At 43.6% G+C, this 26,207-nt stretch overlaps 1 protein-coding gene across 3 annotated transcripts in view; it reads right to left on the bottom strand.

Annotated features, from left to right (window-relative positions):
• Nucleotides 1–23,389: 23,389 nt before the first annotated feature.
• CNKSR3 (CNKSR family member 3) overlaps nt 23,390–26,207 on the bottom strand; it is a 108,446-nt gene continuing 105,628 nt past the window's right edge. For 2 of the 3 annotated variants that reach the window (XM_061428372.1, XM_061428373.1), the window contains exon 13: nt 23,390–24,916. In XM_061428372.1, the coding sequence (XP_061284356.1) occupies nt 24,618–24,916 (299 nt within the window). In that variant the 3' untranslated portion in view covers nt 23,390–24,617. The remainder of the gene's footprint in view (nt 24,917–26,207) is intronic. The other variant, XM_061428374.1, reaches the window with a different exon arrangement.

Below are 26,207 nucleotides of genomic sequence, written 5' to 3' on the forward strand. Positions count from 1 at the left end.
ATGACCCCCTGGGCCATGCTGCTCTGATATCCTTCCAGACAGCAAGCAGGGACAGAGAAGGAACCAAACGCGTGACTAAGCTCACAAAACATACCCCAAGCACCACCACTGAGCCAGACAGAACTCCAGTTCCCATCAAAGGCTGCGCAAGCCCCCCGGATCTGAGCAGCCAACACCAGACAGCCCTCCTGCAGAGTGGTCCAAGCATCTCTCTCTGGAATCTGCACGTTTTGCTCCTGGCGGGAATTCACAGAAAAAACCCTCACAGGCACTGGGAGAAGGAAAACAAAGCCAGAAAACCCTGGCTCTGTTTGAAAAACTGAGTCCAAACTAAGACTATAACTATAAGGCTGTGACTGGCAGCAAAGTGCATCTAAGAGTAAGTTAACATGAAGTTGAATGTGGAATTCAGGGTCACATCTGTAAGGGACACCTCAGTTTTTAAAATTATGAGCATGGGGAAAAATGCTACTGGGATCATTTGTGACCCAGAAAAAGAAGCCTGAAGAAATGGGCCTAAGGCCATACTACCCTGAACGCGCCTGATCTCATCTGATCCCAGAAGTTAAGCAGGGTAGGCCCTGGTTAGTATTTGGATGGAAGGAGAAATGGTGTCAGAGATTAACTTATCAGCAGTGATAGCATTTTATAAATAAACTTAAAATTTTGTATTAAGATGATAACATGTGCTTGCATGCTAAGTCGCTTCTGTCATGTCCACTCTTTGTGACCCTGTAGACTGTAGCCAGCCAGGGGTCTCTGTCCAGGGGGAGTCTCCAGGCAAGAACACTGGAGTGGGTTGCCATGCCCTCATCCAGGGGATCTTCCCGATCCAGGGGATCGAACCTGTGTCTCCTGTACTGTGGGTGGATTATTTACCGCTGAGCCACCAGGGAAGCCCCAAGGTGATAATATAGGTGGTTTTATTGTGTTAATATGATTTTCCTTATCAAAAAGTAAGAAATAAAACACATCCAGATAAAGAAATTTTACATATACACAAAATTATATAATGCAACAGTTCCAATATGCCTAAACTTCTATGTTTTAATTAGATGACACCAGATGTGCAATTACATGGCACAAATAGCAGGTTACTGAAGTGTATTAACTGCAGGCGATTGCATAAACTTCACGGCTAGGCTTTCCGTCCCCTAATCACTACATAACTAGCAGGCACACACCAAGAGCAGTGATCTGACTTCTACCACAGTCTTATCAATGAGGGTCACTGTGCATCTGTTGTTATTCAGATCACACAGAGCCAGCAAGGTGTGTACCAAAGTGGACAGTGAAATGTGCAAACGCTAAAGTGCAGCAAAGAAATAAGAAGGAATAAGGCTGGAAGTCAATTTCCAAGCAAATGCAGGGTTAGAGAAGAAAGAGTCGATCATAGGAACATAGATGTGGCCTTGGTTCCTGAGACTTCAGACATGCAGCCAGATTAAGGAGGATGAAGTTAGTCACGATGAGTGAGGACGCAGCTGAGACGCAAAACAGGGAAGCAAAGTGATGTAGGCAGAAAACAACGGCAATTGAAAGAACTCTGAGAGCTATTCCTCATTAACACACAAAGGATAAAATGCTGAGAGTTGCTTCAAATTTTAAAAGGAGTATAACAATTCTTTAAGACGGAGAAAAGATCCAAAGAAGGCAAGCCGTACAAACTATTCTTGACATAGCTTTTACAAAGAAATAAAAGATTTTCATTCTCAATCTTTCTAACATTTGAAATTACTGGGTACTAAATATAAATATATATGTACCATACATACATACATCAATTTTACAATTTTTTTCGTTTCTCTATAGTCCGAGGGAAGCCACGGGACTTCCCTGGTGGCCCAGACAGTAAAGAATCTGCCTACAGTGCAGGAGACCCAGGTTCAATCCCTGGGTTGGGAAGATCTCCTGGAGAAGGGAATAGCAACCCACTCCAATATCCTTGCCTGGAGAATCCCATGGACAGAGGAACCTGGCAGGCTACAGTCCACGGGGTCCCAAAGAGTTGGACATGATTGAGCAACCAAATGACAACATCAATATATTCATAACTTACAGAAAGGGAGCATTTGATGTTCTGACAAATAAATTTGAGAGTTCACAGAAGAATTATAACTTTGCCCCTTGATTATTAAGATCACTTTGCAATGTGTCGGTCTACAAGATCGTACCTATGGTCCTGCACAAAGCAAGAACTGTCTACCCTATTTTAAATGGGAAAGTAAATTGCTCTTTTGGCCCAAGGCATTGATGCGTATGCTCTTGATGAGAATTCCGAAAGCAACATCACCTCCTGCCTACCTTGCATTGCCACATGTTCTCCCAAAAAGAAAAAAATAAATGGTCAGCAGCATCATCCTTCCTCCAGATCAACAAACACACTGTTAGAGTGAAAACTCAATGCCCTTTTTCAGGGATCATTATCCTTATTTCACATATAAAGAAAACTATTTCAGTAACCACCCCTGGGTGACCATCTGCTATTCAAAGACAGATTGCTAAAACTTGGGGTGCCCCCCACCTCAAGCATCTTTCCCCATAACAAGCTGAATATACCTGGACTGTAGCTGCCATCTTCATGCCCATTCTCAGCCTCAAAATAAGGGATGTGCATGAATTTCTCCCCTCAGTCTAGTCTCACATATTACACTTTCACATATGCTGTTTCTATGCTGAATGCCAGCTGCTCACTCGAACACCTCTTTCTCTGATGGCCCAGATAGTCACAGAGTCATTTCCCCTCTAGAATGTCTGCCCTGCCCCCACTGTCCAATTGCCTCACTCAGAGGTCTGTCTGTTTATCTTTACAGCCTTAGCCTCTGCCACAGCCTAGCCAGTAGTACATGCCCAGTAAAATCTATTTTGAATAAATGAATGGATGACTGAGTCCTCAAGTCTCACCTCAGACAACACCTCCTCCGAGAAGCCTTCCCACCTCCTCCACCAAGTGGACCATGGACCAGCCCTCTCCTCGCCTCTGCAGCTCGTACTTCCATATCTTTGTTCTCATCAACGCTTTGTCATCAAAAATGAGTTAAAATCATTGCACCTCTCCTGCATCCTCAATATCTCAGATAAAGTTCAAACTCCTTAGTTGACATTCTTCGTTTATTTCATTCTTTCACTCAACAAGGATGTTATCAGTCATTGGATGTGTCAGGAATAGGTTAAAGGTGATCTCAGAGTCAGCTGTTTGAACTAGCTGACAGATACACAAACAAATAATTATGGCCCAGTTCAGGGAGTGCAGTGTCAGAGATCTGCCCAGTGTATTTTAAAAACAGAGGGAGGGACATCTAATCCATCTTGAGAATGAATGGGAAGCACATGTATTTCCCTGAGAAGCAAGTGCTTGTTCAGTTCAGTTCAGTCGCTCAGTTGTGTCTGACTCTTTGTGACCCCATGGACTGGAGCACGCCAGTCTTCCCTGCCCATCACCAACTTCCGGAGCTTGCTCAGACTGATGCCACCCAACTGTCTTATCCTCTGTCATCCCCTTCTCCTCCTGCCTTCAATCTTCCCCAGCATCAGGGTCTTCTCCAATGAGTCAGTTCTTCGTATCAGTATGTAAAGTAGTGGAGCTTTAGCTCCAGTGAATATTCATCTTCCAATGATTATTCAGGACTGATTTCCTTTAGGATTGACTGGTTTGACCTCCTTGCAGTCCAAGGGACTCTCAGGAGTCTTCTCCAACACTACAGTTCAAAAGCATCAATTCTTCCGCGCTCAGCTTTCTTTATGGTCCTACTCTCACATCCATACATGACCACAGGAAAAACCATAGCTTTGACTAGACGGACCTGTGTCAGCAGAGCAATGTCTCTCCTTTTTAATATGCTGTCTAGGTTGGTCATAGCTTTTCTTCCAAGGAGCAAACATCTTTTAATTTCAAGGCTGAAGTCACCATCTGCAGTAATTTTGGAGCCCAAAAAAATAAAGTCTGTCACTGTTTCCGCTGTTTTCCCATCTATTTCCCATGAAATGATAGGACCAGATGCCATGATCTTAGTTTTATGAATGCTGAATTTTAAGCCAACTTTTTCACTCTCCTCTTTCACTCTCTTGAAGAGGCTCTTTAGGTCTTCTTCACTTTCTACCATAAGGGTGGTGTCATCTGCATATCTGAGGTTACTGATATTTCTCCCAGCAATCTTGATTTCAGCTTGTGCTTCATCCAATCCAGCATTTCGCATAATGTACTCTGCATATAAGTTAAATAAGCAGGGTGACAATAGACAGCCTTGACGTACTCCTTTCTCAATTTGGAACCAGTCGTTGCTCCATGTCCAGTTCTAACTGTTGCTTCTTGGCCTGCACACAGGTTTCTCAAGAGGCAGGTAAGGTGGTCTGGTACTCCCGTCTCTTTAAGAATTTTCCTCAGTCTGTTGTGATCCACACAGTCAAAGGCTTTGGCATAGTCAATAATGCAGAAGTAGATGTTTTTCTGGAACTCTCTTGCTTTTTCAATGATCCAACGGATGTTGGCAATTTGATCTCAGGTTCCTCTGCCTTTTCTAAATCTTGCTTTAACATCTGGAAGTTCTCAGTTCACGTACTGTTGAAGCCTGGCTTGGAGAATTTTGAGCATTACTTTACTAGCATGTGAGATGAGTGCTATTGTGCAGTAGTTTGAGCATTTTTTGGCATTGCCTTTCTTTGGAATTGGAATGAAAACTGACCTTTTCCAGTCCTGTGGTTCTTGTTTGTGGGGACAGGTAAGGGAGGCATTTTATTTGGTTTAAATAAAAATGGTACACAATTACATGTGCAAACTCTAGGTAACTAATGATGTAAATGAAAACACAATCCATGCTGCAATTTAAAAGCTAGACTATCACAATATCCTTGAAGCTACCTGTGTGTTCTTACTTGATCCTCTCTCCTTTCTTTCCTTCAGGCCTCTGCCAAAGAGGGTGTGTGTTTGCTTTTGCTAAGAGCTGAGTGATGACTTGGGGCCACCTTTGCCTCCTCTGTGTCCTACTGGGTGAGACTCTGTGTTATACAGACAAGGCTTAGGCTCCACATGTCAGGACTAATGTAAGAGTTTGCCCTCAGGAACACTTCCTTGTCCATTCTCCTCATTCTGAGCTCACGCATCATTACAAATATTCCAGAGCCTTATAAAATATCTTCACGATGATGAATGCAAGATTTATTTGTTGTGTAGCAAGAGGGTTCTTCGTAGTAGCTAGGAGCCCAAACTGTTATGAGTGGAAGTCTGTGGTTTCATAATTCTAGGCTCTGGTCTTGCAATGGAATCTCCCTTCCTGGCTATATTCTAAGGAAGGATTACAACAAATCCTATTTCAAATTCTACTACCCCTTAAAAGCGTTATTATCTATGACAGTTTCGAATAGTTGGTAGTAGTTACCGGAAATTCTGTCTTGAAGGAGTTTGAATTGTTTTTTCTAAGCCCCTCAGGAATGCATGTTCAATTTCTACCGTGAGTAGGCATGCAATGAGTGACATCCCACCAAGAATTCAGCCTTGACAGCCTCAGTTGACAGCCTCTGCATTTTTCAGATGAATGTATGTTGGTTGGTATTTCACTCTTCAAGGATTAGTTTTTGATTACCTAAATCTACCTTCAGAGCCCAAGTTACTAATGAGATTGTAAGAATTTAAAAACCAAATGTCTTCTCTCCCTGTGCTGTGCTTAGTTGCTGCTCAGTCATGTCCGACTCTCTGTGACCCCATAGACTGTAGCCTGCCAGGCTCCTTTGTCCATGGGGATTCTCCAGGCAAGAATACTGGAGTGGGTTGCTGTGCCCTCCTCTAGAGGATCCCAACTCAGGGATTGAACCTAGGTTCTCCATATTGCAGGTGGATTCTTTACCATCTGAGCCACCAAGGAAGCCCAAGAACACTGGAGTGTACTGGGGTGGGTAGGCTATCCCTTCTCTGGGGGATCTTCCCAACCCAGGAATTGAAGTGGGGTCTCCTGCATTGCAGGTGGAGTCTTTACTAGCTGAGCTACCAGGGAAGTCCCTTCTCTCCCTACCCCATTTCTTATTTCATCCTTCACTCACTCAAGCCCTGCTGTAACTCATGCACTGCTTACAAAGCAGGCTTCTCAAACTCAAGAGCTTTGCATCCCCTTGATTTTTAAAATCAAGTAAAAATTATGCAGTGAAGAAACACTTTTATCTGAACTTGTGTCTCATCTCAGGTCCTATTCTCATTATTCTTAATGACTGACTCTAATTTCTAGCTCATAATCATCACTTAGTATCTGTTATCCATTGCTGTAGAACAAATCCTCTAAAATATAACAGTTTGGAAAAGCCATAACCATTTATTTTCTCATCCTGTTTATATTAGTCAGAAATCTGGGGATGAGCAGTTGAGGGACTCCAGATCTCGTGTGGGGTTACCATCACAGTGTCAGCTGGGGCTGCGGTCATCTGAAGACTTGACTGGCCAGAGGATCCACCTCCTAACTGGCCCACTCTCATGGCTGGTGAGTCAGTGCTGAGTGCTGCTGGGAACCTGTTTCTCAGCACGTGGTCCTCTCTGTAACAGGACTGCTTGAGTATCCTCACAGTATGGCAGCTGGCTTCCCCCAGGTTGAGTGGTCCAAGAGAGAAGAAGGTGGAAGCGTCCTCATCTCCAATGACCTACCTCAAAAACCACAAGCTGTCCTTTCCACTATATCACTATTGCTATCACAGGTCCTCTCTTTTCAGGGTGGGAGGAAATTACACACGGGGTTCAACACTTGGTGATGGAGATCACTGGAGGTCTCCCTTAGGCTGCCTACCAAGCCTGGCAAATATTTTTCCTATAAAAGGGATTTAAAACCAAAGACCCACAAAACCTGAAGCTTGCTAACTTGTAAACTACTCCAGTATGCTGCATAAAGAGCAGAAAGAAAGCTGTTACATTTTCTGTGCAAAAGATGATGACTTTACATTTTTGCAAGAAACCTCATAGCTTTGGGGCTTATCTTATCACCTACATCTTTCTGAGATTCCAGAAATGAAATTACATTTCATGACTAAAGACTGAGGAGCAGCCAAGTTGACAGAAACAATAGGATCATGGCAGAAAGTTGTTATTGGAAGGTTCCTAAGTATGTCTCTTGAGAGTTTTGGGGGGTTGGTTATTTTTCCACAGAATAATAAGTTCCATTCAATGAAAAAAAAAATAGTCTTGCCCTTGTACTTCTGACAGTAACCGTAATTGTGGAATCATGGCCGACTCCATTTCTTTGTCTTGTTTTGCTTTCAGGAATTCTTGATAGGCTAGCACCTGCAGGGATTTTGGAATTTCCTTGCCTTAGTCTAAGGAGGTGGGAAGTCCTAAACCTAATTATAAAACAATGTTAGCCTTGTTACTGCTCGGTTAGCAAGCCAGAAATCTGCCAAAGTTCCACAAAGCAGTGGTTATAAAATATTTACATAAAACTGCAATTGCCAAACCCATAAAGAAGCGGTGGATCTTTCCACAAGGCACATCAACATTACTAATATCTTCTGAGCCCCTCCTCCTCCTGAATAATCAAATTCAAGAGATGTGTATGAAGCTACCACCAGAATGTGTCAGACAATTTTCTAGAATTCCAGGAGATAATAAGAAAGTTAAGACTTGCCTGCCCTTCAGGAGCCAACACATCACAGCTCAGTGTGGGAAACTCCTTTGACCTCGTGATGTGTTTTCATGCACCATGCCCCTCACTTGTCCTGGGAACAGCACACCTGGAGAGGGCTGGCTCTAGAAATATTTTTCCCTTCAAATTTTAGATGTTTGGAATCTGATTTTGTTTAAATCTTCCCCAAATCTGCTCAACATCTATTGTGAGCCTGTTTGAGCATTACTTTCAGATTTTAGACTTTTCGTCTTGCCAGTGTTTTGGTTTTATGATATAACAGTATCCAGAAGCAAGTCTCAGCCCCTGGTGATTTACACAGGAGGGTAGGTCCAGGGCTCCCCCACAGTCTTGTCTGCAAGGAACGCTGTCCAAGTGACAGAGAATGACAACCTTCTAGGGAAAGGAGAGTATGAGTGGCAGGAACAATGTCTTTCCAAATAGACTCTTTAGGTGGCTCAATGGTAAAGAATCTGCCTGCCAATGCAGGAGATACGGGTTCAATCCAGATGGCTCAATGGTAAAGAATCTGCCTGCCAATGCAGGAGATACGGGTTCAATCCAGATGGCTCAGTGGTAAAGAATCTGCCTGCCAATGCAGGAGACACAGGAGACACAGGTTCGATCCCTGGGTTGGGAAGACCCCTTGGAAGATGAAACATCAAATAAACTATTCGGGATACATACATCCTAGGAACTTTCTTCTTTTCTTGAGGAAGGAAAATAATCCTACCCCATCCAAACTAAAGACTCACTCAAATGCTTAATCCTGTTTATATGCATCTACTTCCCTCCATTTATCTAGCTCTCAGAATTCTTTGAAAAGAAAAATGCACAATGCAAAAGCAGCTAAGTTTATGGAACAGAGCTCTGCGTCTTTTCCATCTTGCAATATCTACATTTCTTAAAAACGGCATCTTTCTTCTTTGAAATATAATTGACATATGCCCTTATATTAGTTTTAGGTGTACAACATGAGTCAGTATTTGTATGTATTATGAAACCATCACCACAGTAAGTCTAGTTAACACTCATCACCAACATAATTACAACATTTTTTTTCTCGAGAACTTTTCTGGGGGGCTCCAGAATTTCCCTGGTGGCTCAGATGGTAAAGCATCTGCCTGCAATGTGGGAGACCAGGGTTCAATCACTGGGTCAGGCAGATTTCCTGGAGAAGAAAATGGCAACCCACTCGAGTATTCTTGCTTGGAAAATTCCATGGATGGAGAAGCCTGGTAGGCTACAGTCCATGGGGCTGCAAAGAGTCTAACGTGACTGAGTGACTTCACTCTCTCTCTCAAGAGCTTTTAAGATCTACATTCTTAGCAACTTTTAAATATGCAGTATAAGATTACTAACTATAGCTGTCATTAAATCCCAAGACTTACCTATTTTATAACTGGAAACTTGTGCCTTTTGATTCCCTTCACCCATTTTGCTCACCCTCAACTCTCTACCTCTGGGAACCACTGAATCTGTTCTCTATGTTTATCAGCTTGAGTTGTTTTTTGGTTTGTGTTATTTTAAGATTCTACATATAAGTGAGATCATATGGTATTTGCCAAATATACCTTGCTGCATTGCAGACTAGCAATCCCCAAACCTTCCATTTAAAACTAATTTTAAAGTCCTTATCATCATTGTTGTTAAGTCTCTCAGTCATGTCCGACTCTTTGGCCCCATGGACTGCAGCAAGCCAGGCTTCCCTGTCCATCACCATCTCCTGGAGCTTGCTCAAACTCATGTCCATTGAGTAGATGATGCCATCCAACCATCTCATCTTCAGCCGCTTCCATCTTTTGCCTTCAATCTTTCCCAGTACCAGGGTCACAAAGATTCATAAGAAATTATCAGCATCCCGCCCTCCTGTGTCCCTCCTCCCTAACAAAGAGCACATGTTTCAGACATCATCCTTCCACCTGTTTGTCCCCAGGATCAAACATGGTAACAACCGTCCCCTGAAGCCCAAAGGCAAGGTCCCCCTGGGGAGTGCTTCCCTTTTGAAATTGGACCAAGTCACTAAAACCTAAAATTTTAAAGGGGGAAAAAAAAGTCTCCTGACAAATATGGCAATTATCAAAACATGGAGAGTAAGGTACTTCTTGAATGATTAAAAATGTGTTTAGCCCTGGAGAACTGCCCTGTAAGTGTGTCAGACGCTTTCTGCTTGTCCCTTCAGTTCTACCCTGCGCTCCCTCGAACCTCCCACCAATGCCAAGAGCCAAGGAAGCTGCTCTCCATGGATCACTCCATCACTAGGGCTCTTCAGCCCTCTGGCTTCTGTTTGGGTCCTGCCAATCAGGGGGGAACTGACAGAAGGAGAGAAAGGTCAGGATTCATTTTCTCCCCTCTCTTTCTCTCTCTCTCTCCATCCACCTCCTCTGCACTGGCAGAGATCTTCTACCAAAGGTCATGGCTCCTGATGGGTATCCCCTACTCCAGCTGCCACATTCTCCCTGGGTTCCGGGGACCTCCCCCTCCCCTAACCCTCCATCCTCTTGCTGAGTCTGGGATGCTTCACCACCCCTTCTGGAATCTCTGCATCTACTGGCACTTCTGCAAATCACCCATTCATGAGACTCACCCGTGACCCTTTCAAGGGTGCCATCTGTTTCCTGCAATGACCATGACCAGCACTGGGCATCAATGACTTTTTTAGCCTTTGTATCAATACATCAAGTAGTCCACTCTCTTCCAAAGGAGAGTAAGTTAGAAAAGAATAAGCCAACCGCAGGGTGCACAGCTTTACATAACTCATGAAATAACGAAGGCACTGCTGCAAAGAAAATGAAAGAAAGCTGTTTCACTGTGTACATTACGAATCGAGGCAGTAGGAAAGGAATGTTAAGAAAAGTAGGAATGTTTGCCATGTTCAGGGTCCATGATAACCATGGATTGTTGCCTGTTGAAGGCATGTGAGTAATTCACAACAGACTTGAACGTGCACATGCAACAATTCTTGAGTTTTTAATGAAACATAAGAACCTGGCAAGCAGTGGAAATTAGGAACATATGTATTCGATTACTTTATTAGGCCTTATTTAATGACAAATATTTTCTATAATCAAATGTACATTCTTTTTTTAACATTGGGTGGGGGGTTTAGGAGAGAATGGATAAACGTATATGTATGGCTGAGTCCCTTTGCTGTTCACCAGAAACTACCATAACATTGTCAACTGGCTACATCCCAATTTAAAAAAATTGAAACTTTGGGAAACAATAAAATAATAAAATTAAATGAAAAAAAAAGAAAGAATAGCTCATGAATAAAACTGGTCAGAGACATAATAGTTGAATTTTTACCAGATATTTGACCCCTTTTGTCCCCCAAATAGGTTTAAATTAGCTTTTTAAAATAACCAACCAATTTCCTGGATGTAAGGAAGAGTAAGGGATTCTCGGAATTGAAAAGCAGCTGCTATTCTCTTTCGAACAGAAAAACACACATACTCAGAAACACAGGATTGAATTAAGCATCATTTAGCCTTTGATTCTTTGTACATCATCATTACCATCATTGTCCTCTTACTTTTTAGATTTTATTTTAAAAATAATAAAATGAATACCTACAGACCCACTATCCTAACCAAGGACTAGCATATGACTGATGAGTCACAAAATCCAACCCAGCTGGGCTCCTGGAGTCCCTTGTCCAGGGCCAGTCAGGGCAGAGCGTCTCCTTAACCACTGACCATGGCCAACCAGGCCAACCTCCTGCATATCCAGCTATTCTTGCCCTTTGTGGACTCAGGTGAAAGGCTACACTGCATGGCATGGGGGCTGGCATTTTGAGCACTCACTAAAGAGAAGTAGGTGACACAACAAAAAAGTACACGGACTTCCCACAGGCTGCCCTGACCCAGAAGATAAATCCTCCCTTCAGCCTCCCCCTTTAGAGATTCCAGATGAGCCTCACTGAGTGGAGCATAGTTGCCTGGAGACCTGCTGTGTGTCTTCTGGGGTAATCTGAGAAGTGACTGTGGGTATCTCTTTGTGTTTTAGTCTGCTCAGGATGCCTTAACAAAGTCCCACAGACTGGGCAACTTACGCAGCAGGAATTTATTGTCTCACAGTTCTGGAGCCCAGGAGTCTGAGATAAGGATGTCAGCGGGGTTGTTTTTTACTGAGGTCTCACCCCTTGGCTTGTAGACGGCCACCTTCTCCCTATGTCTTCACATGGTCCTTTCTCTGTGCACATACATGTCTGTGTCCAAATTCCCTCTTATAAGGACACAACACTGAGGGACCCAAGTAGGGTCATCCTACTTGGACCCTAACTGAGTAAGACCTCATTATTTCTTTGAAGATCTGATCCCCAAATCTAGTTCTGTTCTAAGATACTGGGGTTAGGACTTCAATACATGAATTTGTGGCGGAGACACAATTCAGCCCATAACACTGTGTTGCTTCACATCTTCTGCCTCCCTTCCTTTTCTTCTCACTCCAGTTGCCCTGAGCTTTAACTTGCAATTAAAGCATCAATACTTTCATCCTTGACTCCAGAGAGAGCTGAGTTAATACGAGAATTCATTATGTACATCTGCCAGTGGGTTCCTTCATTTCCTATGCTCTTGCCATCCCACAAAAGATAATCAACAGCTCAAACTAAATATTTTCATCCCCTCTCTTTTCTCTCTTCACTTATACATTATGTCTAAATAATATTTTCTTTGGTGTTGCCTGTCTTAGAATATGATAAGGAATGTTACACTATATGCTGCATTCTGGTACTTACTTTTTCCACTCAACATTACATTGATAAAATTCATCTCTTTGATGTGAACAGCTATCATTCATTCATTTTCACTGGCTGCAGACTGTTCCATTTTAAGAATAAGCCACAGTATAAACATTTTTTGCTGATGGACATCAGCTGGTGGTTCTGTAAACAAAGGCAGGTGGCCAAGCAAGCACGAACAGACCTTTTAGAGACCACGTGCTGAGGACCCTCAGGAAAAGCAGCAGAAGGAATGTGGGTCCTGCTGTCAGTTTCATGGAGAGCAGCAGACAGAGGTCCGACAGAGCCCACCCTCGGTCTCTGGAAGAGAGTCCTTAGATCTGTGGGCTTTCAAGCTTCATCTCTAAGGAAGCAGCAGACCCTCCCTTGGCGTGATCAGGGTGCAGGATTGCAGCTGAGCCGCAGAGTTGCTCCCTTACCATCAGTGGTCAGGGAAGAACCCACCGTCCGTTCCCCTGGTAGACCCAGCTAAGTAGGTTCGAAGCCTTGCACATGATCAGATTTTACTGCCCTAAATGACAGGTCATAGTTAGCTTCTGTGGAGCTCTGCAGGAGCCCACCTCCTTTACTGGGATAAGAGCTTAGGAGGAATCAAGCTTTGACCTGTTAGTATTTATGTCTCCTGCGTGCATGTTTAGTCGCTCAGTCGTGTCTCTTTTGCAATCCAACTCCATGGAGTGTAGGCTCTCTGTCCATGAGATTCTCCAGATAAGACACTGGAGTGGGTTGCCTATCCCTCCTCCAGGGGATCTTCCCAACCCAGGGATCGAACCCAGGTCTCTGGAGTCTCCTGCATTGGCAAGTGGATTCTTAACCACTGAGCCACCTGGGAAGCCCATTCACATCTCAAGTAGTTAGCATTTGTTCTCCAGCATATATTCCCAGGACTGAAACTGCTAGATCGACAGTATGAGCATTCACTGCTAAGTCAACCTCGTACCAGCCATGATCCTCTGAGTACATCCCCCTAGCATGTCTCAGTTACTCCATTTCTGATAATCAGTTAGATACGGAAGACTATCTCCCTGTGGTTTTGACTTAGACTTCCCTGATGAATAATGAGTAGCTTTTCACGTGCATGTGGATGATTTGCAGGGTTTTGTGTGAAATGTTTTTTGCTCATTTTTGTACTGATTTGTCTTTCTCTAACCAATTTGTAAGGATTATTCATATACTCTAGACTAATCTTTAAGATTTGCTATCTTCCCTCAATTTTTTATTTATTTTTGGCCAAGTTGTGTGGCATGTGGAATCTTAGTCCCTTGACCAGGGATCACATCTGTAGCCCCTGCTTTGGAAGCACAGAGTCTTAACCACTGGACCTCCAGGGAAGTCTCAATGTTGTCTTTTATAGTTGGCCTTTTTATTGTCTTATATAAGAAATCCTTCCCTATCTCAATGTCATAAAAATATATAAACCTAAAAATGATGTGTGGACCAAAGACTAAATAATAACAGAAATTTTAAATTAGTTGGAATTAAATGGTAATGAAAACATTACACACCAAACCTTGTAAAATGTAGCAAAAGTAATGCTTCGAAGGAAATTTATAGCCTTGAGTGTTAACATTAGACAAGAAAAATCATATATTAATGAACTAAGTATCCAACTTAGGGAACATGGCAGAGACCATTAGTTCTCACCAATATCCCTTTCCGAACCTCCCTTGTAGTAAGGTGGCCACGACTGTCATTTCTAGGCCAACATAGTTAACTACTCAGTTTCACTTTCTCATGTCTCATACCCCGGTCTACCAGATGGATAATGCCAGGGAAAGCTTGAAGCCCCAAGTTGGAAAAACCAGAGACAGAAGTGTGGCCTGAGTCCCTGAGTCATTGGTTGGAGCAGGGCCATGGTAGAGTGTTTTCCATCCTGGAACACCCACCATGGACTTTGCATGTGAGAAAATATAAACTCTTCGTGTGTTAAGTCAGTGAGATATTGACGGTGTTACGGTATGAATCTAAAACAAGAAATTAAAAAAAAAAAAAACAGCAAAACCCAAAGGAAATGGAAGGAGAAAATAAAAAAGCAAAGAGCAATGAAATGGAAAACAAAGAATCATCAAACTCAGCAGAGGAACAACTGTTCTTTCCTGAGCCTTAGAAAAGCCATCAGGTAATTGATTGCCCAACCAACGTGTTTCCATCTCTCCACACTATTCGAAAGAACACACTGAGAGCCGACATATATGAAACTGAATGGGCCGGAGTACTTGTTTCTTGTTCTTCCAATTGGCAAATAAATGTGCTATGTTTTCTCAATGTGGGAAGAAAGAGTTGAGGTGGACTGAGCAGACAGAGCAAATCCGAGGAACAGAGGTGGCCAGGGTTTGAACTGCATCAAGAAATCACAAAGGAAAAAAGCAGAAAAAGAGGCCAAAAGTAGAGGGTGAAGGTGAGGAAAAGGCAAGAAGAAGAAAGGCAAGCAGAGCAGGAAGCAGGGTTTCCTGGGGCACTCAGGGCAAGGGCTCCCCATGCAAGGAGAAGAGACAGAGTAGGTTCTGTCATTTGAGCGCACAAAGTATTTGCCACTGCCAAGAAGAGGATCCAATCCCACTTCCCATGTAATAAGCATAGTCCACATTTTCAGCTAATTCAACAAGAGCACTTTTGATCAAAGTGAAGAAAAGAAAAGTGAAAGTGAAAGTCTCTCAGTCGTGTCTGACTCTTTGCGACCCTGTGGACAGTTCATGGAATTCTCCAGGCCAGAATACTAGAGTTGGTAGCCTTTCCCTTCTCCAGGGGATCTTCCCAACTCAAAGTACATAGCTGTATTCATCGGCGCAAGCAGCCCTCCAGAGGCCCAGGCATCAGCACCATCACTAATTTTGGTCTGGAAAGGAGTTTACCTAATCATCTGATACTTCTTCCTTTTTAACTTTATTGTTGGTCTTTGAGCTACATCCTAGTGGAATGTCTCCTGCTACCTGCCATCCGTTTGGAGAGTCAGATTCCAGGAGGGAGCAGATTTTCTGCTTGTCTTCATACATCAACAGAGTAGATTTCCACAGGCTCAGGTGAGTCCCGTGTAGCCTCAAGCAGAGAACATTATTTTAAAGCTAGACTTTCAGGTCTGAAGACGGTATGGGCAGCATTTGCTGGTTGTCTCTAAAACACAGCAACAATATTCTCAGTAATTCTATCACTGAATCTCCTAGGATGAACTTCTAGACAGAATTTCACTGTCTCATCAACAGCTTTAATATTTATACACTTGATTTTCTCAGGTCAAACTACTCTCCTTTGACCAAACCTCACAACTGAAATTGTCCTCCATCTTGCCTGAATTTCTAAGAAGGTCCCCAACTCCCCACTACTAATTTTCCTATGGTTAATTTGAAACTGCCTGTACGATTCTTAAATGAGTCCTCTGTAGACTTCTGCAAGTGCTTACATTCTCAGCAGTTACTGTAATCCTGTAAGCAAAGGAGCTATTGTTGACAGCCTAGGTTTATTCTTCCTATAAATATGATGAAGTTCTGACACCTGGTATAATGTTTTCCTTTGGAATGAGAGCTTATGTCATGAAATTCTATATGTAGTAGTATGCAAAAAAATCTTAATATAAAATCTTTTTTCTCACCTAAAACTTCAATATTTTTTTAAATTTTTTCCCAACTGTACAGTCATTAATTTTACCATCTAGTTACTTCAATAATATTGACTCTACCTACCATGTGAGTTAAAGGGACCCTGCTTTAGAAAGGTTCATAATCCAAGCTGGAGAGCCAAACATTTAATAGGAGGAGTCAATGCTACAGAAAAACAGCAGAGACCAGTGAATTCTGTCCAGAGCAAGTTCAAGGAAGGCCTCATAGCAATGACCTTGGGAGTCACCTTGGGGGCTGGACCTAGAAGGACGAGTCCATCCTCAGGATGAAAACCCAGAAGGAAGTGCTAAGTCAGGGGTTTCAGGAATAGCATTAACTAAAAAATACTAGTTGTTAACTAACACACAAACAAAAGCTTACACCCTGATCATTTGTATTTTATGTTATCTAAAGAGTAGCATTCAATTAACATCCATGAATGCCCTCTGGGCATGGTGGGTTCAATGACATTCCTTCCTTGAGGAGAAATCTGAAAAAAAGCAATAGCACTTTCAAGTAAAATACAGTATTCTAAACAAGACTGGCTTAAATATTTTTCTATTTATTAAACTGTCACAAGAGCTAAAAAGAGAAGTAAATATTGAAAGGTCTGGGTTAATTTCTTTTCTTCTCCAAAAATCAGGTTCCAGGGTGTTTGTTCTGTTTTGTTTTGTGTGCTTTTTTCTTTGTGTGTTAATTGCTCATCTGAGCTAAATAGCCATGGCCAACCCTTGCTTATCCTTGGCAGTGCCATGAGCATTATAATGTAAAAATGCCAGTTTAGTCATTCACCCATAATCGTCTCCCTTCTTCCTAGGAATTAAACAGATTATTTTCTAGGAAATAAACAGATAAGTAAAGTCAAATTTGAGGGTCATCTTCGGATGTTCAGGGCAATAGGGATGAGAGATCCACAGAGGCAGACAGTCATTACAAAGTGGAACTAACACAGGACACAGAACAGAGTTGAGTTTTGCCAGAAAGTAAAAAGAAACAAACATGATCTCTGATCTTGGGGCATCTGTAATCTACTAGATCAAATCAAACTGACTGCTGGCTCTGTAGGGTTTTATTCTAATATGGCCAAATAGTCACGACTCATATGATTCTGCTTAACAGGTGAGTGAGACAAACACGAGGATGGGCAGGAATGGAGCTGCAATGTCTGTATTAGCTGAACATCTATCTCTTGGTCTGTGTGCTCACTGATACATTTCATGCGTCCAGATGGTTGACAAGCAAAATGCCAAAAAAAAGAAAAGAAAGTAAGCCTAACAACCATTTTCTAGTTCCCCTTGACCCTCTCAAGGAATCTCTTTCCCTATGTCTCCCTGGACCTACCAGAGCATTAGTTGGGAGTAGCACGTGAGGACAATCCTTTTCACCTCCTACAGAGGCAGCACAGTCTCTTAGTTTTACATGTATGAAGGAGTCCTTTTGCATGAGACTTCAACACAGAAACCATTCCACATGATTCCCTTTTTTTTTCTAATTATATGAAACCCAGAAATAAATTTAGGGTGCTGCTTCAAACCAGGGATGGGAGGCAAAAGTCATTCAGTCAACTAGGAGATGGGGAAATGCTCAGATTTCCTTTATTTTATACATTATTCTGTTGAAGAAAGGTGGGGGGGGGGGTGCGGTTAAAGAGAAAATATGCTGATAAATCAAGCCAATATTACAATAATACTCTATTATTCAACGTGCATCCAATCATAAACTTTTATCATTTTTTTAGTTTTGACCCATCCAAAACTTCTGAATAATTGAGATCTGTACCAGTAAAAGCCACATTTCCAGGCTGCAGACTACATAGCAGCCTTCTAACAGTGTGGCCATAGCATAATTTTGCTGGTTATGGACAAAAGCCTATTGACCAGCTCTGAATGCCTTATTTAACTAGAGGTTAGGATAGAGCACGGAGAAGGCAACGCACCCCACTCCAGTACTCTTGCCTGGAAAATCCCATGGATGGAGGAGCCTGGTAGGCTGCAGTCCATGGGGTCGCTAAGACTCAGACACGACTGAGCGACTTCACTTTCACTTTTCACTTTCATGCCTTGGAGAAGGAAATGGCAACCCACTCCAGTATTCTTGCCTGGAGAATCCCAGGGACAGGGGAGCCTGGTGGGCTGCCGTCTAAGGGGTCGCACAGAGTCGGACACGACTAAAGCAACTTAGCAGCAGCAGCAGCAGGATAGAGCAAGGAGCTTCCCAGGTGGTTCAGTGGTAAAGATTGCACCTACCAATGCAGGAGACAGGTTCAATCCCTCAGTCTGGAAGATTCTCTGGAGAAGGAAATGGCATCCCACTCCAGTATTCTTGAATGGAAAATTCCATGGACAGAGGAGCCTGGTGGGCTACAGTCCACAGGGTCGAAAAGAGTCAGACATAACTGAGCATGCATGCAAGATGGAGCAAACACTGCTACTTGTGTTCCAACAAGAGTGGACATCTCCTAAGTGCTGGGTGCTGGCCTTAGGAACACTATCTCATTTAATTCCCATAAGCCTATGAATGAGATTCTATTTTTATCCCCACTTCATAGATAACTGAGGAGCAGAGAGATAAGTAACTTGTTTTGTGTCACAGAGCTTGTAAATGCTTCAGTGAGGCAGCTGGATTATCTAACTTTAAAAGCTGAGCCCTCAACTGCTTCTAACTACTGGATGCCAGCTTCCAAAGGTCAGCGACTTCTAAATTAACACTAATTCCTAAAATCCCTCCATTCTTACCCTGGCATGACCTCAGCTGGAAGGACACAGAAGTGCAGATGAGTAAGAAAACAGAACCCCACACTCACAAAATTAAAATGGACAATTTCTTACTTCAGACAAAATATTACTTTATATTAAAAGTTCATTTTTAAAGTCCTTCCTGTTTTCTTAAGATAAATCAAAATGTTCACCCAGAGATATGTCAAAATGTTGAAGGATCATCCTCAAATCCAGTCTTCGTCATCCAAAAAATAAAGTCAAATGGAAAATCCCTTTCAGTGGGTCTAGACAATGAAAGAACAAGGGAAAAAATACGATTTTTTTTATCCTCTGATGTTTTCTCTCCTTTTAATCATTCCTTTGCAAACATTTGAGGATTTACAATGCTCCTGGCAAGGGGAGAGAAAATGATAAGACTATCAATATCCCTGGATTTGAGGGGGTGATGGAGTCCTTCTTTTTAAAACACCTTTGAGGTTGATTTCTTAATTTTCTCCTACAGCTTCAGTTTCACAACTTTTCTGAGAAACAAGAAGCTTGGGAAAGGAGAGCATGTGTAATATTCAGCTGCAAGCATGACATGAAGACCTCGGGCTGGGAATTGCCTTTCTCTGCACAGTGACTCCAGGGCGGTCGGATCCAGGAAAGAGTGAGGATTAACATCCTCTTCTTCAGGTGTTTCCTCACATGTTTTAACCCCTGCCGGCTGTTGTAAACTGGCATCCCATGAACAGTAAATGTTTGACTTAGAAGATGTGCTTCATAAACACTGCCACAGAGTTTTACCACACGCTGAGGAACGACCGGGTTACATCCAGAATCTAGACCTTAAAAGCTCAACCCCAGGTGCATTTCTAGGTAAGGGGAGCCCCAAAGGTTCTGAAATACTGTCTGTGACAGCCTGTTGACAGAGTGACATTATTTTGTTGCTTATAGACAACTCTTACCGCTTCTATTTCCAAAATCAATAGGTCATAGGACACTGTTTCAGGACTTTTGTAGTAGGAAAAAACTCTCTTAGAAGAAACAAGAAAAAATTTTCTCTTTATCTGTTTCTCTGTCTCTCTCTTACACACACACACACACACACACACAAAGGGTTTGGGACAGGCCTCAAGTTCCTAAAACTAGAGAAATACATGACCCTCCAGTAAATTCAAATTTGATGTAATCACTTTTTCCTTTACTTCTCTTTGCCAAACCTCAGTCACACACCAGAACACTTCTAGCAACAATTCTGGCCCCAAATAAAAAAAATCCCTAAGTCAAAACTTAGCATTTGAGAAATTTCCAGAGAATTATAATTTTTACAATAAGATTAATAATTTTTTTTCTAATCTCAAATTCTACAGTTTATATAATCTACTTTATGAGTCCCTTTGTGAAATGAAAGTGTCTAAGTCGACCCCACAGACTGTAGCCCGCCAGATTCCTCTGTTGATGGCATTCTCCAGGCAAGAAGACTGGAGTAGGTTGCTATTTCCTTCTCCAGGGGATCTTCCCCACCCAGGAATCGAACCCAAGTCTCTTGCAATGCAGGCAGATTCCCTACCAACTGAGCTATGAGGGAAGCCCTATGAGTCCCTTTCAGTTCAGTTAAGTTCAGTTCAGTCGCTCAGTCGTGTCCGACTCTTTGCGACCCCATGAATCGCAGCACGCCAGGCCTCCCTGTCCATCACCATCTCCCGGAGTTCACTCAGACTCACGTCCATCGAGTCGGTGATGCCCTTTAGGTATCAGTAAACTTACATTAAAGTCCTCCTGGGCTTGATTCGTCACACAAGGTCTTCCACATATGTGAAAAAACATCAGAAACGTCAGCTTTGTATGATCTTTACCGTCCGAGCCATCAGGGAAGCCCTGCTTTGCATAATCTTTAAGCCAGTTTTTCATCAGCAGATTTTTAAATACTCACCTTCCGGGTGATTAGCATGAACATATTTTTGAAAATAACACAAGAAGGAGGGCCTTGGGTCCTGGAGGATACCAGCTGGCATCACGGTGCAGAAACTTAAGTGCCACAAAGCAGAAGCTGCTGAAGGAGTTGGACTTCCCTGAACTGGGAGGTCAGGGATCACAACCTCCACGAGCTGCGTGTGTCGCGACGATGTCGCTGCAGCTGCGAGAGAACTACACGCTCCAAGCCGCGAGGTGGGGCGGGGCGCGAGCTTTGCACGGCGCCTGCGCAATCCTCGGCGCCTGCGCAATCCTCGGCGCCTGACCCATTTTGAGTGCTTCTGCTGCCGGCTTCGTGCCCGCACGGGTCGGTGGAACCGTGCGATGTCCTCACGGCCTCGACCCTCTGCCCTGCCCAGTGTGCTCCTCAAGCTGCGCGTGACACAAGCACCTCCAGGCCACCGTGGCATTCCTGGAGCAGGGCCACGTGTGCGTGGGCCGCCACGTGGTCACTGACCCTTGTCTCGCGCAGCCTGGAGGGATTTCGTGTCCCCTGGGCCGACTCGTGTGACACGTGCTGGACTATAATGACGACCTCGATCCAAAAGCTTAGAGGGTCTTCTCTCTCCAGGCCTACATGTTACAGATGCAGAAGCTGAGCTCCGCGAAGCCTGAGGTTCTGTGACGGCGCTCTCCCCGAAAAATGGGGTGTCAGCCAGTGGTCGGGTCTGAACAACTTGGCTCCTCAGCAACAGATCACACACGGAGCCAAAGGGTACGCCCCTTTCCCACGAAATTTTCTTAGCCTTTGGCGATTGGTAATTAAATGACTGCCTTAAGAGACAATGGGAAGCGGTTTTGTACTGCACCGGGGAATTGTTAACATTCTTATAGCAGAAATACTGAAGTGTGAAAGTGAGGACTTTGGAAGTGGGGGGGGGGGGAGGGGGTGTGCAGGGCATAAGCGGTCCCCCAGTTTTCATTTCCTTGTAGCAGGACAGTTTGGTTTAATTTATTTAACTCGACTTCTTGCTCTTGTTCATGATTAAGCTGTGTACAGATGCTAGAGAGTTTGGTCTCAAGTTTTCATAGACTGGGTGAGATTTTAGTGTTCAGAGTTCTTTCTTTTGTTTAAAGGAATGCTCTCCTAATGCTAGTAAATAGCCTAACTGCCTTATAAGTAGAAAACACACACACACACACACAAGCAGGGGAACTACAAAGGTGAATGAAATCAAATGTCAGTGAAAGTGAAAGTTGCTCAGTCCTGTCCAACTCTTTGAAACCCCATGGACTATACAGTCTATGGAATTCTCCAGGCCAGAATACTGGAGTGAGTAGCCTTTCCGTTCTCCAGGGGATCTTCCCAACCCAAGGATCGAACCCGAGTCTCTTGCATTGCAGGCAGATTCTTTACCATCAGGGAAGCCCTCAAATGTCATTGGCCAACCCCATACCAAGAGGAGGTTTTTCCTTTTCAAGGTGCCCACCTTCCGTATAACCTCCAAGGAAGAATTGGGCAGAAGTCTCATCCCAAAGTAAACCATGCAGTGATTCTGTTCATAAGGGTGGAAGCAAAATGTGATCAACGTCTGGTGGCTCAGACAGTAAAGAATCTGCCTGCAATGCAGGAGACCTGGGTTCAATCCCTGGTCGGGAAGATCCCCTGTAGAAGGAATTGGCTACCCACTCCAGTATTCTTGCCTAGAGAATTCCAAGAATAGAGGAGTTTGGCGGGCTACAGTCCATGGGCTCACAGAGTCAGACACGACTGAGTGAGTTAACACTCTCTGCAAGTACTAACCACATATTCAACAGGTGGAAACAGCCACATTAGGCCTGCATGGTCATTCCATTTATGCCTGTGGTGGCAAAAAAGCAATATGCTCAAGTGTCAGAGATTTACTTATACCAGCTCTTTAGGGGGATGAAAAGGTAAGTATAAATACCTCTAAGAGTTCTCTGAGGGCTAATAAACTGAAATGTGGGAATACTGATGGTCTTCAGGCCAGGAGGCAACTGCTTTACTTTCAGGGAGGAAAAACAAAATGATAATAAACCCCCACAAAACAGATACATTCAGTTTGGTGGACAGAGACGTAGAGAGAGAAAGTCCCCATCTTAGGACTTCAGGGAACAGTCTGAGAAACACCAGTCTAATACAGCTACTTGAGTTGCGCACTGAAAATTCACTTGAGGATGGTCATTTGATCACAAAGGGCATTCAGTCCACAGCAAAGGGGCTGACCTGCAGCTAAGACCGCCACAGCCACTGAACTCATAACTCAGGGGATCTAAAGCTCCCCTAAAGCTAAGGAGTGAGAGGAAGAGTCGTCCCCTGCCCCCTCTGTCTGGGCTTAAAGCCAGCCAAGCCAACATACAAAGGCCGGGCCTAGTGCTTCCCCTTTGCCACAGTCCTCCCATCACCCATCCCCTGATTACCAGACACCCCCCCCCACTCTGCCCCTACACTGTGCTGTCAAGCACCCGTGAATCACGCACTCCACGCCTCTTCTTCCTTCCATTTGCCAAACCCTGTAACCCCCGTGAAACGGCTATATCTTCACTGCAGTTCCCTTGGGGGTTGGGTGACACCAAAACAGCCTGACTGAATTCATTCACACAAATACACTAAGTGGTTGCCAGTTCCCTGAAGCTCACCAACTCCCTCAATCGCATCTAAAGGAAGATGTTTGCTAACTCCAAGAAATCTCTGATTTCAGGCAGTTCAGCAAAGTAGACAATTCAAGACAAATACCAGCTTTGTCCAGGGGTACAGCTCAGAAAAGTCCCCAAATGTAAACTCCACACATGCCCCCTCCATGTCCCCATTTCTAATCCATACAATTCTAAAATTGCTTCAGAGGGTTTATTTTTTTCTTTTTTAACAATAATGCCCACGGTGGCAACAGCCATGGTGGTCACTGGTAAACCTGAAAACATCTTGAACACTTTTTCATTAGCTTCCTGTAGGACACCAAACAGAAATATACCAATTACATGTGACTAAGGTAAGAAAAATATACAACTATATTTAAAACACTTAAATTAACAAGATAGTACTTTTCCATTCTAACAAAGTATCATACATTCAGTTTAAACAAGAGTTAATACAGACACACTTTTCCAAAATACCATATGCTAGTTGAAAATGAGTGACCGTGAGATTTTTCCAAGAGGTTTCTAATTAGCAAAATGTACAATTTTGAAGAACTGTCCATTCTTTTCTGGAAGATAGTCACTGAACAGGTTAAAATGCAAATTGATGTCTCTCTCATAAACCTAAGTATGCTTGCTTCATTTTTCTGAATGAGACTTTGGCTGTCAGCAAGTCTATTATAGCTTCTTTTCCCTTAAAGACAATAATATACACCATCAACAATGACACCCCTTACAAATAACCATAAACTTTGTGTGTAGTAAGCCCTATCTAAATGTTTTCACGTGTTTCTGTATTAACTGACCTACACTGATTGTTATGCAAACTGCATTAAACAAGTGTAACAGGTCTACATTTATACCTCTGCTCTGAAAGAACATCAGATGCTGCCCACGTGTTATTTCAAGGTCAAGGCTGCTACACGTTTGCATGTGGTACAAAACAAAACTTTTCTCCACTGGCTTTTTCAGGTGAAGAGGTTGGACCAAAATCCAACACATCTGTGTGACAGCGGCCACCAATTGTAGTTCGACCCTCAAAACGAACAATGGCCCGTTCTCTGTAATGATCATACCATTCCTGGCCAAGGCTCTGCTTTACAGAATGTGTCTCTGTGTTCTGACTCTTAAGGAAGCAAAAAAAAAAAAAAAAAGGTGGGGGCGGGGGGCAGACTCTCCCCATTTCTCTCCTTTGGCCGCCACAAGTCAGCATCTGATCTAAGATTCTCTGGATTTATTCCCATCCAATGACTTCAAAATTCCAAGAAGTGCAATACACAACTTTCCAAAAAAGAAACCCACGAAATTGCAAAAGATCGCTACATAATACTGTGAATGAAAATCAGAACAAGATTGCCAACCGAGGAAACAAGGCACTTGGTAGCAGGAGTCCAGGAGGCCCCAGGGAGCGTGGGGCTCAGTGAGTCAACAATTTCAGGCGAGTCAACCAGCTGACCAGCAGGGATGGTTCTGGAGACGAGGACTTGGCGGCCGAGGAGCCGGCTTTCTTTTTGGTCCCTTCTTCCGGGAACGGAATCGTGGCGCTGCTGTGGAGATCCGAAGTGATGTAGCACCTGCTGCCTCGGATGTAGTCTGCGCCTCGGACCAGCTGCCTCTCGGTCCCGGGCCTTGAGAAGCGGTAGGTGGGCGAGGAGCTTTCTTCGAGGATGGGAGGGATACGCTCGTTACTGAAATACCGGCAGAGGGCATCCTCACCTGTTATCGGATAAAGCCCACAAGCGGTCCATTAAAATACCCATCATCCACACACCCGCTGCTCAGACTTGCCCTGCTTCTGAAACAGACACCGCACCCTGCCTTCCACGCACGGATGGGCTACCAGGTCCCCCAGGCGGCTGGGCCCATCCCGCAGGGCTTTGAGAAAGCAGAAATGGAAGACATTCACACTTCAGGCTGCTTTTCTATCTGAGAGGTAACACGGGGGCAGAGAAGAATCAGTGAGCCTGCCCTTTTTAATCAGTATAGGATTTTCATAATTTCACTTGAGATCAAAAAACAAAGAAAATCTTGTAATGCTGTCACTCCTTCCACACCTGTGCTTGTTCAATACCTGCACCCTGGAGCACCGGCCCTTGGAACCACGGTTCTTACGCAGGAGCATCCCTCAGGGGCATTCAGGAAGGTGGGGTGCCTTTGCTTGTCACCCTGACTGCAGGGCAGGCACTCTCCACCTTTAATGGGTGGGGTTCAAAGATTCTACTGCTCTGCAAGGCTTGGGACATTTCTGGAGAAGAAAGAATGATCCTACCCTAAAAGTCAGCCCCCCTGGGCTGGGGAGCAGGGCCGGGGAGGTAAACGTAAAATACAGGGCACCCTGGCAGCATGCAGCCTTCTTTTGATCAAGAAGTTCCACTTCTAAAAATGTATGAAGATTGGGACTTCCCTGGTTAAGACTCTGCTCTTCCACTGCAGGGGTCACAGGTTCAATCCCTGGTTAGGGAACTAAAATCCTACATGCTGTGAGATTCAGCCAAAAAAAAAAAAAACATAGGAAGATCTATGTACAAGGTGTTTCTTGAAGCATTATTTACAATTGAGAGGAAAAAAACAGAAATAACCTAAATGTCCAACCATAGCAGACTGAATAAGTGGTTCAAATGGTAAAGAATCTGCCTGCAATGCAGGAGGCACAAGTTCAATCCCTGGGTCAGGAAGATCCCCTAGAGAAGGAATTGGTAACCGACTCCAGTATTCTTGCCTGGGAAATCCCATGGATAGAGGAGACTGGTGAGCTACAGTCCATGGGGTCATAGAAGAGTTGCACAGGACTTTGCAAATAAACCACCTACATTGATGAAAGTGAAAGAGTAGAGTGTAAAAGTTAGCTTAAAGCTCAACATTCAGAAAACGAAGATCATGGCATCTGTTCCCATCACTTCATGGGAAATAGATGGGGAAACAGTGGAAACAGTGTCAGACTTTGTTTTTTTGGGCTCCAAGATCACTGCAGATGGTGATTGCAGCCATGAAATTAAAAGCTTACTCC

Source organism: Bos javanicus, chromosome 9 (genome assembly GCF_032452875.1).
Source record: "Bos javanicus breed banteng chromosome 9, ARS-OSU_banteng_1.0, whole genome shotgun sequence".
Classification (NCBI taxonomy): domain Eukaryota; kingdom Metazoa; phylum Chordata; class Mammalia; order Artiodactyla; family Bovidae; genus Bos; species Bos javanicus.